Source organism: Carya illinoinensis, chromosome 7 (assembly GCF_018687715.1).
Source record: "Carya illinoinensis cultivar Pawnee chromosome 7, C.illinoinensisPawnee_v1, whole genome shotgun sequence".
NCBI classification, from domain to species: domain Eukaryota; kingdom Viridiplantae; phylum Streptophyta; class Magnoliopsida; order Fagales; family Juglandaceae; genus Carya; species Carya illinoinensis.
The window spans coordinates 18,075,815-18,095,283 of record NC_056758.1 but is presented as its reverse complement, the minus strand read 5'-3'; the positions used below and the strand labels follow the sequence as shown (position 1 = coordinate 18,095,283).

Genomic DNA, 19,469 nt, shown 5'->3' with positions numbered 1-19,469 from the left:
TTTTCAGATAAAACGATTCTATATGCTTTGGCTCCTATTAAATTTGAAGAATGCTATTCTTTATTTGAAAATCTATTATTCTCAAGTCACATTTCTGATGTGGTACATCTTAAATGTGTTAAAATGTGTTACGTCAACAAATATAACTGAGAAATACATACTTTAGAATAAAAATGAGAATTCCTCAGTCAAAATTAACTAGATTTAGCCTTTAAAATAAATAAATAAATAAATAATTACTCCTCAACCTATTTTGTCAACCATTTTAAAGCTGTATGTGGATATATTTTTATAAAAATTTTAATGGCACGTTTGGGTTATTGAGGTGATATCAAGTAATTTGTAAATAATAATGAAAAAAAAAAAAATATTAAATAATAAGATAATTGAATACTAATGAGCCCCACTACCGAAAAATTGTAGATTGGGCTGACCCGTTTCCAATCAAAAATCGGATTCAAACTATGTGACTCCCACTACTGGGTCCGAACACACGACGTCGTATTTACACAGTACAAGCAAAATACCTTCTCCCTCCCTCCTCCTCAGCGGTCACACTTTTACTTCACAGCTTGAAGAGTGAGAGAGCAGAAACCCTGCCGAAAGAGCTTCCAATGGCGGCGGTGGGGAGCGCTTTGCTAAAGCACCTTAGGCTGAGGGTGCAGGTTCAGGCCGTGCCCAGAAATCCTAGCTACGCGCTCTCCTTCAGCGCGATAAGACGCCGTTTCTTCTCGGAGGACGTTAGGGGCTCCTTCCTCGACAAATCCGAGGTCGCGGATCGGGTCATCTCCGTTGTTAAGAACTTTCAGAAGGTCGATCCTTCCAAGGTATAATGTGTTCTTCCGAGTGTTTGATTTGTTGCTGCTAGGATATAATTCGTTTCCTCCTTTATAAACTTTGATGTAACAAGTTGTTACTTTTAATGTTTTGAGCCGTTATTTTCAATGTAACACTCTTACTACATGCTATTGTTGGTTACTAAGAAAACCTTTACGTGTCGTGGGCTGTTTGGATTGGGGGGGAATTAAAGAAATGTGAGCAGGTCACGCTTTGAATGTGTGAATATATGACTTTCGAGGTAAAAAAATGTTCCGAGATAAACCCTAAATCTTTTATTTGGTAGGTAGCTGTTTGATTGTCGTGAAACGAGAAGGAAGTGTGTGATGAATGTCAGGTTGTTGTTCGCAACTACATTTATGGATTTTTATATGTGCTCCGTTTGATTATTAAGAAAGAAAATGAGAAATTGAAATATTAAAGTTTCAATTTTTGTTTTTTCTAGGAATTTTGAGATTTATTCCCTATTTTTGGTTGCTGAGAATAATTGAGAAAATGAAAGTCAGTGAGAATAATTTATTTGTCTTGGTAGTGATTTTCAAGACACACTCTTTTCTTCATAGGTGATTTGAGTTGTGTTCAGTTGGAAAAAGACAAGTAAATGTTTTTATTGATCTCATGGTTTGCTATCAAGAAGAGAGCTCACCAATGGAATTTCCACACAGCTAGTAGTATAATTGTTTGCTTGATTAAGGAATATTCACACAGCTAATAGTATAAAATGCACTGTCAAATCTCATAATTTTTAGGTTGGCTGTGGGAAGTTGGGTTTTTTTTGGTAGATGTTGGGAAATTCTTTCATGTGCAAAACTGGATCATTGCAGAATATTCAACCCTTTAGATTTCTCATACGATGACTTTTATATTGCATGACATTGAATTTCGACATTACAAATGTTCTTCTAAAAGGTTGGGCTGTTTTTTTCTTTTATATAGGTAAGCAAGAAATTTTATTGATAGCAATAGGCATAGCCCATGTGTTCGGATCGTATACAAGAGAAACACCAACTGTTCTGTATAAGCCTAAACTTTATTTACAATTTTTTAAAGTAATAAAATTTTAATGGAAAGCGCAAAAGGCGCCACCCAGTTACCTGAGTACACAAGATGTACATGAGAGAAATCTATCTAGGAAGAGAAAAAGATACAAGAAAGTCATAAAATATAAGCCTAAATCTAAAGAAGCTGTCCAAAGGAAGAGTGTATTGAGAAAGAAATTTTGGAGCACGTCCAGCATTTGTTCATGTTCTCAAAGTTTCTATGTTTAATTCTATCCAAATAATCCATATGTCGCAAGTAAGAACCATCTTCGACGCTGCTACAATTTCCTGGCTGCTGCTTAACCCTCTCCAAGAGCAAAAGATGTCCACTATTCTTCTAGACATTACCTAAGCCAGACCAGCCAGGTTGAAAAAGTCACTCCACAAAGCAAGATAGCAGTTGAGTAAAAGATGATATACATTTTTTGTATGTAATCTGGTAATCTATGGTGAAAATCTTCGCCGCAGAGACTATCCAAACAGAACACATGGCTCTCAAAGGGGAACTCAATCCACCAAATACTCTTCTAAGGAAAGGGATTATTGTTATGATATTCAAACCAAGCAAATGCAACATGTCTTTTACCCAGTTAAACCCCAGACACATGTAATGCATCCTCATCACACTGTTCAGGTAAATCAACGGCTTTTTCACCTAGGGGACATGGTCCCTAAAACTTTTTTACACCCAAGGGTTTGATCCTTGTACCTAGAGGCAGCATACCACCTTGTACCAATGAGACGTGGTACCTAAACTGCCTATAGTTTATAGGTCATTTTCTGCACCTACCCTTATATGTCATTTTGATTACAATTTTCTTATTCCTCATTATAGTAACCTTTTTTCTACGTTGTATAAGGAAGGAACGTGAACATCCCTTTCTTGGAAGGGGTCCAAGGAAGTTTAGCTTCACCTCCTTGTTTCCAACTGGTGGAATACAATAGATCTTTTTCTTCTTAATTGGCACCAGGTGTCTATAAACAAAGTCCCAAGCAATCTCAAGGGTGCATAGGCCCTCAACAAGGAGTTTTTCACAAGTGCACCTTAGGTAATTTAAAGGGAAATCCCCCTAATCCGATGGTCCCTAAAAATTTTTTGCACCCAAGGTTTCAAACCTTAGACCTTGAGGGATCAAGGCCCTTACTATTTGAGCCATACCCTAGCAATTGGAATACAATAGATTAAAAGAATGCAACAACTCATGAGCCTCTTTGATAAAGATTACATTTCATGGGGGAAATCACTATATAGCTCCCAATTTTCCACCCTAGAAGAATCAACAACACAAGCAACATTGTAAATATTCGGTAAAGCTTCCTTAAAAGATTTATCTCCACACCACACACCATGCCATAATCTCACCCCTGTTCCATCTCCCACCATGAGTAAGTTTAGAAAACTAATCACAACCTTTTCTTATGTTCTTCCAACCCAATAAGGCCCATGGACTTTATTAGAGCACCACTCATCTCACGAACATCCAGATTCGGAATCTATTACTGCCACTACAAGGGGCCTCTCTCTCAACATCTTGTCCCATCTAACTAGGTGGAGTTTGACCTCTTCTCCTAACTCACTTCCATAGAAAGTTTCACTGCAGTCTTTTTTTATTTTTTGAATGTTTTTAGCGACATTAGAAGGTAGCAGAAAAAGAGAACACAAAATACGTAGGCAAATTTTACTCTATGGTTTTATTACAGAACCCTCCATGGTTTTCTACTTTTGGGAGTATCCACAATTCCACATAGCACTCTGATTTTTGCTTATTTTGTTTGTAACTAGCGTAGTGGAGCTTTTTAAATATTGCAACGACTTGTCTCATATTCGAGGATTCAATCTGAGTGTGCATTTATGGTGTTCCATTGAATGTTAAACATTTGTGGCTAAATCTGCAAATGACCAGACTTGTGAATTCTATATTTGGTATAGGAGACATGGTGACATGTGCTTATTGTGGGGCTTTATGATGACTGTATGTTCTTGCTATACTTTTTTTTTCTTTTTTTTTTTTTGTGAGGTGCCAACCATGAATTGCCCAACATGCAGTTTGTCTTAATCTCATTTTTTTTTTATGTAGAAGACCTCCCTCTTGTATTTATAATTCCTAGTTTAAAACTCTTTCATGCAATTATCATTGTAGAATGGATACCTTCCATATTATCTTGTTATATATTGTATTGGGATTCTAACTTTCCAGTTAGGGATCCTTCTTTTATATTTATTGTGTACTTGGGTCATGTGTTTTGCCTGTACTTTCTCTTGTATACTTCTGTTTTTTAATAAACTTTTCAAGTACTTGGCTTAATAAAAAGGAACTGGAACCTCATGTACAATTCATTTTTTATAGATTTTTTGGCCTTTATTTCTTAAATATGTTGTGACATTAAAGCTTAGTTAACTTGAGTGAGTTCAAGTAATGGTAAAATAGCATTTATCTATTTGGATTTAACCATGAGATCCTATATATTAACTACCATTTAGGCATGGATCTATTTGTTATTGTCTTGATTTAATTACTATGTCCTAAGGCAAGGTGCTGATGCCTTGGAAAACAAGTAGTATCATTAGCTGTCTTTGGCTGTTAATTCTCTCACAATTTGCTTGGTCCCATTTTTTAATATGTATATTCTCTCGAATACTTGATGTTGGCTGTTTAATCTTCCAAAGATAAATTTCATATTTCTAGCTTCCCCTGATGTGCACAAGTTGGTTTATTTCCGTAACTGGCTTGCGAATGATAAACAAGCTTGGTACGTGTATGAAAACCTATACTTTTTTAACAAGGTTTTACACTGCTAATAAGTGAACTTCTTAAAATTTTAATTGTCTTCATATCTGATAAAACACACTCCAAATTCCATTATGTGACTAATTTAATACAGAATTTTGGTCTTATCTCTTGTATACCATCTTGTGTACTTGGGCTATGCCTATTATTATTAATACTACCGTTTACTTATCAAAAAAAAAATTTAATAGAGAATTTTGGCTTCATCTCCATTATGTGAACAAATCATAGCTGTGTGGAAGATGGTCCCTATCTATAATCTATATTGTTTGTCGTAGGAGCTCAATGACTGGACATTTGAAGGCAAGGAGCATTCAATAGAGGAAATAAGAGCGTTTTTTACTAGAGCTTTATTTACATGGGCCATAGCTGTAGACTTTAATGGCCTCGATTTTCATGACTTTCTTGTCTCTATTGCTTCCTCATATAGATAGGGCATACCTTTGTATATCTTCTTGTGTACTTGGGCTACGCCTATCATTATTAATAAAATCGTTTACTTATCAAAAAAAAAAAAAAAATGAGCTTCATCTCTTTTAGTATATCAACTTAAGTTTCAGCTCATAGTCTAACTAAACCTCCAATAGCATGGAGTTGATTCCAATTAAAGGGAACAGGGAACAATGCTTTATTGAATGGAGTCCTGTGTTGAGACCATTCTATGCTCATCCTTGCCAATTAGTCCAAAATGGTAACCAGTAGGAGCAGAATATGATAGTTTGTGGGCTAGGATTGTTGTAAGGGATGATGATAATGTACTGAATCTGTTTTAGTCGTTTTCCTGCTTCTAGAGTGTAGTAGGTATTTCCTTTGTATACTTCCTATGTACTTGGGCTGTGCCTATTCTTGGTAATAAAATCTCTTATGAATTATCAAAAAAAAAAAAAGGATATGATAGTTTAATTTGTAAAATTTTATCAGTTCGTTGTTGGTGGCCAACTTTAGATCAGTAAGGTAGAAACTTACTTCTTCTGCTTTTCATCTTTAGTTTCTGCTAGGGAGAATATGTTGCATGGGTTCCTGTATACTTGGGCTATGCCTCTTTACTTTATTTTACCCATAAAAAAATATGTTGCATGGGGGCATACTCAGAGACATCAGAACACAGTTGTGGGGCTGGACAAATTGCCAATTATGGATGAATCCTCACTTGCCAGGAAGGATGTTGCATAGTTTGTGGGCTCCCCCAATTAACTAGCACAATTTTAATATGTCAAGAATTCCTCCAAGAACGTTGAAAAATAGAATTGGTGGGATGTTTTGGTTTTGGGGAAAGGGAGAGAGAAAAGGAGGGGGGGGGGGGGTGATTGTCGTTGGACTGAATGACACATTCTCTCCTCTTAAATGGTGTAATGTGTTTAACATACATGCATTAGCCTTTACTGTTGAGGTGCCCTTATTTTGAGGAAAATAAGCTTTTTTTTTTTTTTTTAGTTGTTGGGCTGGAACTATGAATACAATGGAAATTATGTTTCACTGCTTATCTAGCACGAAAAACTTTTGAGAATAAGAGAAATAGTCAAGAGAAGAAACAAGGGTGAGGTATCTTGAGAGAGAAGACTTGGATCCTGAGGGATCTTGACCTATGTCCAGTGTCAGCCACTCAGTGTGGAGGCCTACAGTAGAAAAATTGGTGGAAAAGGGAGAAAGAGAAAATGGATTTGTGAGTGTGTGTGTGTGAGAGAGAGAGAGAGAGAGAGAGAGAGAGAGAGAGAGAGAGAGAGAGAGAGAGAGAGAGAGAGAGAGAGAGAGAGAGTTATATGCACCATTGGTGTAGTAAATGATTTGCACATTTATTGATCATGAAAAGCTTTATGCTTTTATTATCATGTCTCAGCCATCCCAAACACTGCATGATTCGGAAAACATTTCTCGAGAATATATTACATGCCAATGGAGCTTAGGCTTCATTTGTTACTGTTTTCAAGAAGTATTTTTTTATTTTTTGCTATAAAGAGTGTTTTGTAGAGTTTTTGTTTCTTATATAATACTCAGTGTTTGGGTAATCTGTTTAAGTGAGGAAATTCTTAAAAAAAAATATTATTTAGGAAACAAAACAAGAAGTGTGGAGGTGGATCCCCACCACCTTGTTCAGAGGTGGGAGTGCCTCCTCCACGACCTCCCCCCCTTATGGATTAGGGGTTGATTCCCCTTCTTGCTAGGTGGAGATACCCATGCCACTGGGGCTTAGTTTGGTAAAAGAAAATTGTAATTTTGTTTTCTAGAAAAAACAAAACAAAAAAGTATTGATATAGGTTACCAAACGTGCCAAGAACTGTTTGTTTATTTTTTAAATAACTTTCAGTCTGGATTTTTTAAATCTTTTAAGTTTATTTGCTGCTCATGTTATGGTTTTTCTGTTTTGGCAGGTCACACCAAATGCCAATTTTCAGAGTGATCTTGGGTTGGATAGTTTAGATACTGTGGAGATCGTTATGGCACTTGAAGAGGAGTTTGGATTTGAGATTCCTGATAATGAAGCGGACAAGATCAATTCCATCAATCTTGCGGTTGACTTCATTGCTTCCCATCCTCAGGCAAAGTAGAGAGGAAGTATGATGCCTTATGATTTTCATATGTTTTTTCTCATCTGTGACTAATTAGGTAGTAGAAATCTTGAACATTTGAACCTTTCAATTTCTTTATGCTTTCTTTTCCCCCCGGAAATGCTACTCAGTTTTACAGCTCTTTTGAATCCTATGTAAGGAGTATTCTTTGAGCATGTGACAACTTCAATGCTGTTACTCCAGTTAATGGAAACCGAGTGTTTTGAGCGAAACAACCAATTAAAATTGCCTTCATATGTATCATTTAAATAAAAGAGATGTTGGTTAGTTTATTTTGAATCTCATGAACTTGGAAGTTATTATGTCTGAAATGCTCTTGCTCTCACATTTATACTTGTCTCAATATGGATAAATTAGTAGAATACCATAATGCTTAGCTTCATATCTTCAAGCTTCTATCTTCCGCTCTTAGTTTTGAAGGCAAGAAGAAAAACTCTGAATTTGTTTGGAAGTATTTATCTTTGCTTTAAAAATTTGCACTTGCAGGAAACCTCTTGCCAGAGCTTGTGCACCTTTGAGATTAGTCTAGACGTTATTCCTAAACACCCGGGCAATAAAAAAATAAAAAATTTTGCTCTAAAGACTAGGACCTGACAATCAATTGCCTTAAAAATAAGATGGTGAAATAGATAAAATTATATTCAGTAATCTCGACATAAATACGCTTGATAAAAACTACTATATAATTATCCAAAAACTTAAAAAAGTGAAAATTGAAAAGTAACTTTTCAAGACAAAAACTAAAATAATAGAACATGAATTTCTTTTCAAAGAAGTAAAAAATAAAAAAATGGAAATTGTAATAAAAAAAATTCCTTTTTTAATTATTTTAAAATTATTATTATTATTATTATTATTATTATTATTATTATTATTTACTTCACTTTAAGAAACTTAATGTTTTAAATTTAATAAGGATATTTGTCATTTTCTCTTAAAGAATTTTAGGTGTACTTTTTTCTTTTTAAGGAAAAATGAATGGGTAATATTTGTAATTTTAATATTTTGAGAGTTTGTTAAAATTATTAGTTTCGGAATGATTGCATATTGATTTGTAGTTTAAGAAGGATTATATATATACACACATATTAGGACAGGAGCAACATGCAAAAAGTTTTAAAAAAATAATATATATTTCATAAAAAAGTTTACTTCAATTAATAATTTAAGGCATATGGGAAAAAAATATGAATTCTAGAAAATATTTAAAGGTAATGATAGTTAAGTAAAGTATAATAATTATATGCTTGCATAGATTATAAGATAAAAACATTAGTTTAAAATATAACATAGTCCAATATATATTTATAACATCGTTAGTTTTAGCAAAATTGCCTGCGATAAGTTTAATACAAATCCAACAAAAACATTAGTTTAAAATATGAGTTATTTGATGTTTTTACTATAGTCCACCATTTTATGTCATCTTGTAAAGGATCAATGGAGACAACATTGAAATTCTTGTGCTGTTGTTGGTTGAGTCAGTTAGGATCTACTAAAAGTTCAATCATCCACTCTTTCTGTAAAGCTTATGCCACAACATTTTATATATATGACAAATGTTCCTACAAAATAAATTTTTAATAGCCTTGTATAATTAATAAAAACTTAAAGAACTTATATCATGGAAGTTGATGTCTTGTAAATTAACATAAATCTTCTAATGCAATGTTTTTAATTAAATTATATGCATGTTATAAATAAAAATAAAATTGACATAACATACAAGTATATAAAAATAAATTTAAATGATTTTGTTATAATTTGCTTTTAATAGTTTTATTTTTAATATAAACCTCAATGTACTTATAGATAATGTAGTAAATATGTCAAAAATTCTAAAATAGACTTTTTCACTTGCGACAATAAAGCAATATAAAAAATAAGAAAACATACATTGCCAGTATGATTCATAAGCTCAACTGCCAAATAACCAAATGTTTCTTCTATAACTTCACTAAACATAACAACAAACAGTCATCCTATACCATCATCTAGTTCAACATATGTTCAACAACTATAAATTTGATAGAAATATCATTTTAAGTTAGAATTAATAAAAATTATACATTAAATCTGTCACATAAATTATCAAACAAATAATTTGAAATATACATATTGTGGTTGAGAAATGTTTTGGTGTTTGCAATGATAAGAAATGAAGCTATTATTGTAATTATGCCAAGTTCCTTTATTACAGCCAATACATGACATGTAAAAAAATATCTGGCGCAAGTCAATCACAATTATATTTACCTTTATAAAAAAATTTACTTTCTATATTATATTAGAAACAATTTTTTTAAATAAAGTGATTGAATAACTATTTGAATTTGTTACTAAGAACAGGATTTTACCGCCATGGGTTGCAAACTTTTGATCAAATTAGCAACATCACAATTCTTAATTATTCCCCGAATAGCAGCAGAAGACAAAGATGCAGATGGGTATTTCAAGCATTTTGTAATAATACTCTCAAGTAATGAATCATTAACCACTGCCATTAAAATTCACAAAAACAAATGAAACATAAGAAAAAAAAATATGGAGATTTCAATATTCAAGTGGCATGAGACAAATAATATCTTATTTGTGACTATTACCACTGCCGAATAACTGAATGTTTCTTCTACAATTTCACTAAACATAACAGCAGACAATCATCATGTACCATTGTCGAGTTCAACATATGCTCAATAACTATAAATTTGATGGAAATATCATTTTAAGTTAGAATTAATAAAAATTATACATTAAATTTGTCATATAAATTAACAAACAAATAATTTGAAAGATACATACTGTGATTGGAAAATGTTTTAGTGTTTGCAATGCTAACAAAGAAAGTTATCATTGTAATTATGCCAGTTCCTTTATTACAGTCTATACATGACATGTAAAAAAAATATCTAGCGCAAGTTAACCACAATTATCTTTACTTTTATAAAAAAATTTGCTTTCTATATTATATTAGAAATAACTTTTTTAAATAAAGTGATTGAATAACTATTTGAATTTGTTACTAAGAACAGGATTTTACCGCCATGGGTTGCAAACTTTTGATTAAGTTAGCAACATCACAATTCTTAATTATTCCCCGAATACCAACAGAAGACAAAGATGCAGATGGGTATTTCAAGCATTTTGTAATAATACTCTCAAGTAATGAATCATTAACCACCGCCATTAAAATTCACAAAAACAAATGAAACATAAGAAAAAAAAATATGGAGATTTCAATATTCAAGTGGCATGAGACAAATAATATCTTATTTGTAACTATTACCACTGCTGAATAACTGAATGTTTCTTCTACAATTTCATTAAACATAATAGCAGACAATCATCATGTACCATCGTCGAGTTCAACATATGCTCAATAACTATAAATTTGATGGAAATATCATTTTAAGTTAAAATTAATAAAAATTATACATTAAATTTGTCATATAAATTATCAAACAAATAATTTGAAAGATACATACTGTGATTGAAAAATTTTTTAGTGTTTGCAATGCTAACAAAGAAAGTTATCGTTGTAATTATGCCCAGTTCCTTTATTACAGTCAATATATGACATGTAAAAAAAATATCTGGCACAAGTCAACCACAATTATTGTCACCATCCGGACGTCTCGATTTCCCCGTGTCCGTGCGTGGGGATTTGGGGGCGTCACAGGTGGTATCAAAGCGGTTTGGCTCTGGGTAAAACCACATGTCCCGTAGGCAGTACCAGAATGCTTTTTAAGGTTGTGTTTTAAAAAAAAAAATTATGTTAAGTACAGTTGTTTTATTTGTTTTATTTGTTTGAGCTTGTTTGTTTGGTTGTATTTATTTGGGTATGTTTTTACAAGCTGGTTTCTTTTGTTTCTTGCTGTGTGGTGTGGTTTTGTTTTTATTGGTTTTATGATGGTTTTATTTGTTTTCTTAAAGGAGGGTCAAGAGTGGTGTTGTGGCAGGAATATGGGGAGACCAAGGAAATCTACCCAGGAACCACGGAACAATACCTCCAGGGATGACTCCCTAGCCGAAGCAATACGACAGATGACGGAATTTATGCAGCAGAGTGCGAGGTCTCAACAGACAGGGCCTTGGCCACAACAAGGACCTTGGCCACAACAAGGGGGTCCTTGGCCACCATCAGGAGGACCTTATCCACCGTCAGGAGAGCCTTGTCCGCAATAAGGAGGGTTTTGGCCACAACCAGGAGGTCCTTGGCCATATCAGGGAGGGCCTTGGATGTATCCTGGAGGGTCCAGTAGCATGGTGCAAGCCGGATGCACCTATGAGCGCTTCCTGGCACATAGGACTCCACACTTCACTGGAAATGAGGATCCACTTCAGGCTGGAAAATGGATCAAAAATCTGGAGAAAACCTTTGAGGTGTGTGGATGCACTGAGGCGCAACAAGTACTCTACGCCAGCTATCTCTTGCAAGGTACCGCTTCTGATTGGTGGGATACCAAGAGGGTGTTGTTGGAATCTGAACTGGGATCTTTCGCTGCGGTGACCTGGCAGCGTTTCAAGAAGGAGTTCAATGACCGCTTCTTTCCCGCATCGGTAAGGAAGCAAAAGGCAAGAGAGTTCTCCAATCTGGTCCAAGGGGGCGCGACAGTGGAACAATACGCTCGGAGGTTCATCGAGCTTGAGCGATTTGCTCCTCACCTTATCGCCACAGAGGAGATGCGAGCTGATCGTTTTCAGGAGGGACTGCGCCCTGATATACGTCATATGGTGGTCAGCCATCGGATATCCACTTTTCAGGAATTAGTGGATGTGGCCACTCTGGTGGAACGAGAAAATAATCTGAGTATGGGCTCCCCTCGAGGGCATAAGAGGCGGAGTTTTTCTGGTGAAGGAAGCAGCTCGGGTTCGCCTCAGAAATTTGTTCAGCAGACCGGGACTCGACCGCAAGCATCCTCAAGTGTTCGCATGGGAGGACGTGTGCCTGTATGCGGAGTTTGTAATAGAGCCCATGTGGGTGAATGCCCTTCTGGTGGGGCTCGATGTTATAATTGTGGCCAGCAGGGTCACTTTGCCCGAGAATGTCCAAGAGCAGTTCAAGGAAGCCGTAGAGGTAGACGCGGTGGAAGAACAAACCCGAGACAAACAGTGCAAGCCCGGGTTTATGCTGTCACACCCGGAGAGGCGGATGATGAGGCACCAGCGACCCATGATGCTGGAGTAATCACAGGTATGGATTAATTTAATTTTAAGTTGGATTTATTTCTTTCGGTGTTTTTGGTTTATTCTTTGCTTTTTGGATTTCATGGGTTGTGTGTTTGGTTCAGGAAGAGTCCGTTTGTATGAGTTTTATGCTTGTACTTTGTTTGATTCCGGTGCTTCACAATCGTTTGTCTTCCACGTTTGCACGGGTGTGTGATTTGGTCACAGAACCGTTGCTGAAGTCTATGGTAGTGGCTCTACCCGATGGTGAGATGGTGTGGTGTTCCAAGGTTGCTTTGGGATGCCCGTTAAATTTTGAGGGAAGATTCCTGGATGTTGATTTGGTGGTGTTCAAGCTGTTGGGTTTTGATATCATCCTCGGGATGGATTGGCTATACCGATATTCTGCGAGTATTAATTGCAGAAGTCGGATAATTAGCTTTCAGCTTCCAGATGGTGATTGTCTGGAATTTGCGGGGAGTAGATTAAAAGAAAAGCCGATGATTATATCGGCGATTCAGGCAAGGAGAGAGATTGCATGGGGAGCGGATGCATTCTTGGTTCAGATGGTGTCCACGCCGTCTGAGAAGAAGTCCTTGGCAGACATTCCAGTTGTGGAAGAATTCCCCGATGTGTTTGTGGATGACTTGCCCGGACTACCCCCTGTGCGAGAGATGGAGTTTGTTATAGACTTGGAACCTGGAGCGGCTCCTGTGCATAAAGCTCCTTATCGCATGGCCCCGGCTGAATTGAAAGAGTTGAAGACTCAGTTGCAAGAACTGGTAGAGAAGGGATTTATTCAGCCTAGTACGTCACCGTGGGGTGCACCAGTTTTATTTGTTAAAAAAAAAGATGGAACCCTCCGTATGTGCATTGACTATCGGGAATTGAACAAGGTGACCATCAAAAATAAATACCCTCTCCCGCGGATTGATGATTTGTTTGACCAGCTTCAAGGAGCAGCTGTGTTCTCTAAGATTGATCTGAGGTCGGGATACTACCAGCTGAGAATCAGAGACCAGGATGTGCCTAAAACTGCTTTCAGGTCGAGGTATGGGCATTATGAATTTAAGGTCATGCCGTTTGGGTTAGCTAATGCCCCTGCAGCTTTCATGGATTTGATGAATCGAGTGTTTCGACCTTATTTGGATTCCTTTGTGGTAGTGTTCATTGATGATATACTGATTTATTCCCGAGATGTTGAAGAGCATGTGTATCATCTTAGTCTGGTACTTGAGAGATTGAGAGAACACCAGCTATACGCCAAGCTCAGCAAGTGTGAATTCTGGTTGGAAGAAGTTAAATTCCTTGGGCACGTAATTTCCCGAGACGGAGTGGCAGTTGATCCTAGTAAGGTAGAAGCCATTTTGTCATGGCAGGGCCCGACTACAGTGCGCGAGATTCGGAGTTTCTTAGGGCTGGCGGGGTATTACCGAAGATTTGTAGAGGGTTTTGCTCGCCTATCTGGACCTCTCACAGCTTTGACTCGGAAGAATACAGAATTTGTTTGGTCAGAGAAATGTGAGAGAAGCTTCCAGGAATTAAAGAACAGGTTGACGACGGCACCAGTGTTAGCACTTCCAGAACTGCATAAGCCATTCGTAGTCTTCGGTGATGCGTCTAAGTTCGGTTTGGGTTGTGTCCTTATGCAGGAAGGACGGGTTGTAGCCTATGCATCTCGTCAGCTAAAGGACCATGAGAAGAATTATCCGACGCACGATCTAGAATTGGCTGCGATTGTTTTTGCCCTTAAGATCTGGCGGCACTTCTTGTATGGGGAAGCTTGCGAGGTATTTACTGATCACAAGAGTTTGAAGCATTTGTTTTTCCAGAAAAATTTGAATATGAGGCAGAGGCGATGGCTGGAGCTAATCAGTGACTATCAGTGTGAGATCAAGTACCATCCGGGAAAGGCTAATATAGTTGCTGATGCTTTGAGCCGGAAGTCACACTTGGAAGATGAAGCCGAGCCGTCAGAATTGGAATCGTTGCTTTGTGGGATGAGAAGGCTCCTTATAGAGAGTTCGCAGCAAGTGGAGATTTTGTCTTCAGTTCTCGATATTCGGGTAACTGATTTTGAAGAATTGAAAACTCTCCAAAGAAAGGATCCGAAGCTGCTGAACATCAGGAAGAGAGTCAGAAAATCTCGAGGGCCATTGCACTATAGCATGGATAGTGATGGGATACTTCGGTTCCGAGATCGCAGAGTGGTCCCTAAGGACTCAGATTTCAAAGAACGGATCATGGCAGAAGCTCATGCGGCCCCTTATTCAGTTCATCCCGGCAGTACAAAGATGTATCGGGACTTGAAGAAAAATTACTGGTGGGATGGAATGAAGAATGACGTTGCCTTATATGTGGAGAAATGCCACACATGCCGTCAGGTGAAGGCCGAGCATCAGAGACCTGCAGGTATGCTCCAACCCCTCCGTATTCCTGAGTGGAAGTGGGATGACATCACGATGGATTTCGTAGTGGGTTTGCCGAGAACGCCTAGTGGGAAGAATTCTGTTTGGGTGATTGTGGACCGGTTAACGAAGAGTGCTCATTTTCGGCTTGTTAATAACACCGACTCTTTAGGTAAGTTGACTCGTTTGTATGTCAAAGAGATAGTGCGGCTACACGGCGTACCAAAGAGTATAGTGTCGGATCGAGACCCGAGGTTTACGTCGCAGTTCTGGAAGAGTTTGCAGGCAGCTTTGGGTACTAAGTTGAAGTTCAGTACTGCTTATCACCCGCAGACAGATGGCCAGTCAGAACGCACCATTCAGACCCTGGAAGACATGTTGCGGGCATGTGTCATGGAATTCCAAGGAAGTTGGGAAAACCATTTGCTGCTCATCGAGTTTGCATACAATAACAGCTTCCATGCGACCATTCAGATGGCTCCCTATGAAACTCTTTATGGGAGAAAGTGCAGGTCGCCCTTGTGTTGGGATGAAGTTGGGGAGAATAGGGTAATTGGACCCGAAATAATTCAAGAGATGCAAAGCCAAGTCCGGATCATCAGAGATAAAATGGCGGCAGCTCAGAGTCGCCAGAAGAGTTACGCTGATACCAGGAGGAGAGAGTTGTCGTTTGAAGTTGGTGATTGGGTTTACCTTAAAGTCTCTCCCATGAGAGGTGTTAAGCGTTTTGGTAAGAAGAGGAAGCTAGATCCGAGGTACGTCGGCCCTTTTCAGATTCTGGAGAGAGTAGGGTCCGTCGCCTATAGAGTTGCTTTGCCAGTTTATTTTGGGGATGTTCATGATGTCTTCCACGTATCATCCCTGAAGAAGAGCTTTGGACGGCAAGAACCACGCTTCGTCGACCCAGCGGGTATTCAGTTGCAACCGGATCTCACTTATGAAGTTGTTCCGTCGTAGATTTTGGATTGGAAGGAGCAACAGTTGAGGTCCAAGACGATACCTTTGGTTAAAGTGGCTTGGGGAGATCCGTTAGCTCAAGACTTCTCTTGGGAGCGAGCAGCGAACATGAGGGAGCAGTACCCGTACTTGTTCGAATAGAGAAGGTATGTATCTTAATCTTGATCACAGTTGGTTTTTGTGCTTACTTGTGGCTTGCTTTAAGTTGGTGGTTGATCTGCAATTTCGAGGACGAAATTGTTTTTAAGGAGGGGAGGATGTGATGACCCGCTTTTGAGTGTATTTTCACTGAAATAGTTGTTTTTATTTTAATTAATATTTTAGTTATTTATTTTAATTTATTTGCGTTTTAAAATTATTTTTAATTTATTTGATGTTGTGTTGTATTTCTTTTAGTTGTTTTGTGAGTTTTAATCTCTTTTTGGCGGTTTAGTTTTGTTTCCCGGAATGAGGATTGGACCTCATCTTTTCCCTACATCTCTTTTCCTTTTTCTCTTCTTTTTCCTTTTTCTTTTTTTTCTTTTCCTTCTTTCTTTTTCCTTCCTTTTTCTTTTTTCTTTCTTTTCTTTTTTTTTTCTTTTCTTTCTCCCGCTCGAGCCCCCCCCGGCCTCTCTCTCTCTTCTCTCTCCCTCACGCCGGAAGCTTCTCACCGTCGACCCATCGCCGTCCGGCCACCGTGGGCGACACCACCCCCACCGTTTGGTTCGTCTCCCTCCGACGCACCACCTCACCGAACCTCAGCCCCATCCGGCCGGCCGTTTGGCCGGAAAACGCCCAACAAAGCCGCACGGCTTTTGCCCCGATCCGCCGCCGTCACTCCACCTCCGGCCACCATTTCTTCACCACTTCATCACCGGTCCCTTGCCGTCCTAACCCACCTATTTCCGGCCTCCAACGACTACCGGAACAGCTCCTACGAGCTAGCTTTCCTTTTTGGGAAATCCGACCTCTTTCCGGCGATTCCGCCGCCACCCACGGCCAACCACCACTTCCAATAGTTTCACAACCATCTCTAGACCATTCCCTATCAATCCCAAGCCCTAGTTTGTCCCCGTTCAAAAGTGGGTTTTTCACAACCCACGGCCACAGTGAATTTTCACTGTGACGTTGCTTTTCCGGCGCCGTTTGCAACGCCGCGTGTTTTCTAAAATTACCATATAGCGCTGTAAGTATTTTCCAAACCCTATTTTCAGATTTAAATATATATTGCTCTTTCAATTAATTAATCTGCTGGTTGGTTGATTCCAGACTGAGTCCGAGGAGTTCGGGGGTCGGATGGATGGAGGACGGAGTTGCTTGATTTATTGTTTTAGGGTTGGTTGTTTGTTTTGTGCATTGATAATTGCATTTGCATGGTGCATGCACGTGTATTTTATTTTATTTGAGAAACCCTGTTTTGTTGGCGTGATTGGATTTTCGGATGCGTGTGTCTCACGAGCCCAAGCCAAGATGGGTTATTATCTCGGTGGAGCTCCTCTGGTCACTCGGGAGTGGATAATACTGAGTGACGTCCCATGAGTTGTCGCTGGGCGATGACGGGAGCGGGGCTAGAGGATGGCCCGGCCAGGTACGCGCGAGGCGCGAGTCTGGGCATCGCTCTACTCACCGACTCCGTGGCCCTTCGCTGGCGAGGGCTAGAGGATGGCCTGGCCAGGTACGCGCTGGGCGCGAGTCTAGGCATCGCTCGTTAGGTGTCACATGCGCGGTCCTTACCTGCGGTGTGGCACATAGCCAGGGTGTGCGGATGATCCCTAGGGGAGATCATGGTGCATGCATAACCGGTGTGTTTTTATGGTTATCGGATGCGGGCCATTTTCTGGGAAAATTGCGAGTTTTGGTTTTGAGGCTTTTGATCCATTTTCTGGGAAAATTGTGGTTTGGGCCATTATCTGGGATAATGGCGAGGCTTGGTTTTAAGAATATGTTTTTATTGGGCCAATGGGTTTTTGGCGTGCGTGCAAAAATGTGGTTTTGCAGGGCATGTGCATTGGTTTTTCTTGCATCCATGTTGTTTGAGTTCTATGTGTTTTTATCTGGTGGTGTTTGGGTTTTACTTACCTGCGGTACCATTTTTGGTTTCGTAGCTTTTGGTGCAGAGTTCGAGGAGGAGGAGGAGGAGGCTAAGCCCGAGGATGCGGCTCCGCCGGGTTGCTGAAGCTATGTTTTATATTTGTTTAAAAAAACTGTATTTGTGTTTTTATAATATTTTATTTATATACGTTTTGGAATAGCTTTGTATTAAATAAGAAAAATTCTGGTACTTAATTATTGACTTGCTTATCCACTGCGTGTTTCTTTGTGCACATATGTTGTCTTTGCACACACTTGGCACCCGTCGATAGGATGGTAACCCGGGTTGTCACCATCCGGACGTCTCGATTTCTCCGTGTCCGTGCGTGGGGATTTGGGGGCGTCACAATTATCTTTACCTTTATAAAAAAATTTGCTTTCTACATTATATTAGAAACAATTTTTTAAACGAAGTGATTATATAAATATTTGAATTTGTTACTAAAAATAGGATTTTACCGCCATAGGTTGCAAACTTTTGATCAACTCACCAACATCACAATTCTTAATTATTCCTGAATACCAACAAAAGACAAAGATGCAAATGGGTATTTCAAGCATTTTGCAATAATACTCTCAAGTAATGAATCATTAACCACCGCCATTAAAATTCACAGAAACAAATGCAACATAAGAAAAAAAAAATATGGAGATTTCAATATTCAAGTGGCATGAGACAAATAATATCTTATTTGTGACTATTACCACTACCGAATAACTGAATGTTTCTTCTATAATTTCATTAAACATAACAGCAGACAATCATCATGTACCATCGTCAAGTTCAACATATGCTCAATAACTATAAATTTGATGGAAATATCATTTTAAGTTAGAATTAATAAAAATTATACATTAAATTTGTCATATAAATTATCAAACAAATAATTTGAAAGATACATATTGTGATTGAAAAATGTTTTAGTGTTTGCAATGCTAACAAAGAAAGTTATCATTGTAATTATGCCCAGTTCCTTTATTATAGTCAATACATGACATGTAAAAAAAATATCTAGCGCAAGTCAATCACAATTATCTTTACCTTTATAAAAAAAATTTGCTTTCTACATTATATTAGAAACAATTTTTTAAACGAAGTGATTATATAAATATTTGAATTTGTTACTAAAAATAGGATTTTACCGTCATAGGTTGCAAACTTTTGATCAACTCACCAACATCACAATTCTTAATTATTCCTGAATACCAACAAAAGACAAAGATGCAAATGGGTATTTCAAGCATTTTGCAATAATATTCTCAAGTAATGAATCATTAATCACTCCCCTTAAAATTCACAAAAACAAATGCAACATAAGAAAGAAAAATATAGAGATTTCAATATTCAAGTGGCATGAAACAAATAATATTTTATTTATGACTATTACCACTCTTGCAATGAAGTTGCCTCAGGACAATATGATTGATCGTAAATATACTCTTTAGACATGATGAAAGAGATAATTCTTCATTGAAAATAGAGATCATGATTAATGTAAGCATATACAATATAAAAGAAAATATAAGATTGTTAATTATTAAAAATATCATTATAAGAACCAACTCTTATCCTTGTTCCAAGTATAACTGGTTTTGTCCCAATTATTTTCAAGATTTTTTTGCATTCATCTTGTA

The 19,469-nt window shown here is 37.7% G+C and overlaps 1 protein-coding gene across 1 annotated transcript; it reads left to right on the top strand.

The window, feature by feature from the left end:
* The first annotated feature begins 536 nt into the window (after positions 1 to 536).
* Positions 537 to 7,505, top strand: LOC122317469 (acyl carrier protein 2, mitochondrial-like). Its single transcript, XM_043134578.1, has 2 exons — positions 537 to 827; positions 7,036 to 7,505. The coding sequence occupies exons 1-2, from the start codon at positions 615 to 617 to the stop codon at positions 7,210 to 7,212; spliced, it is 390 nt and encodes a 129-aa protein (XP_042990512.1). The 5' UTR covers positions 537 to 614; the 3' UTR covers positions 7,213 to 7,505.
* The last annotated feature ends 11,964 nt before the right edge of the window (positions 7,506 to 19,469 follow it).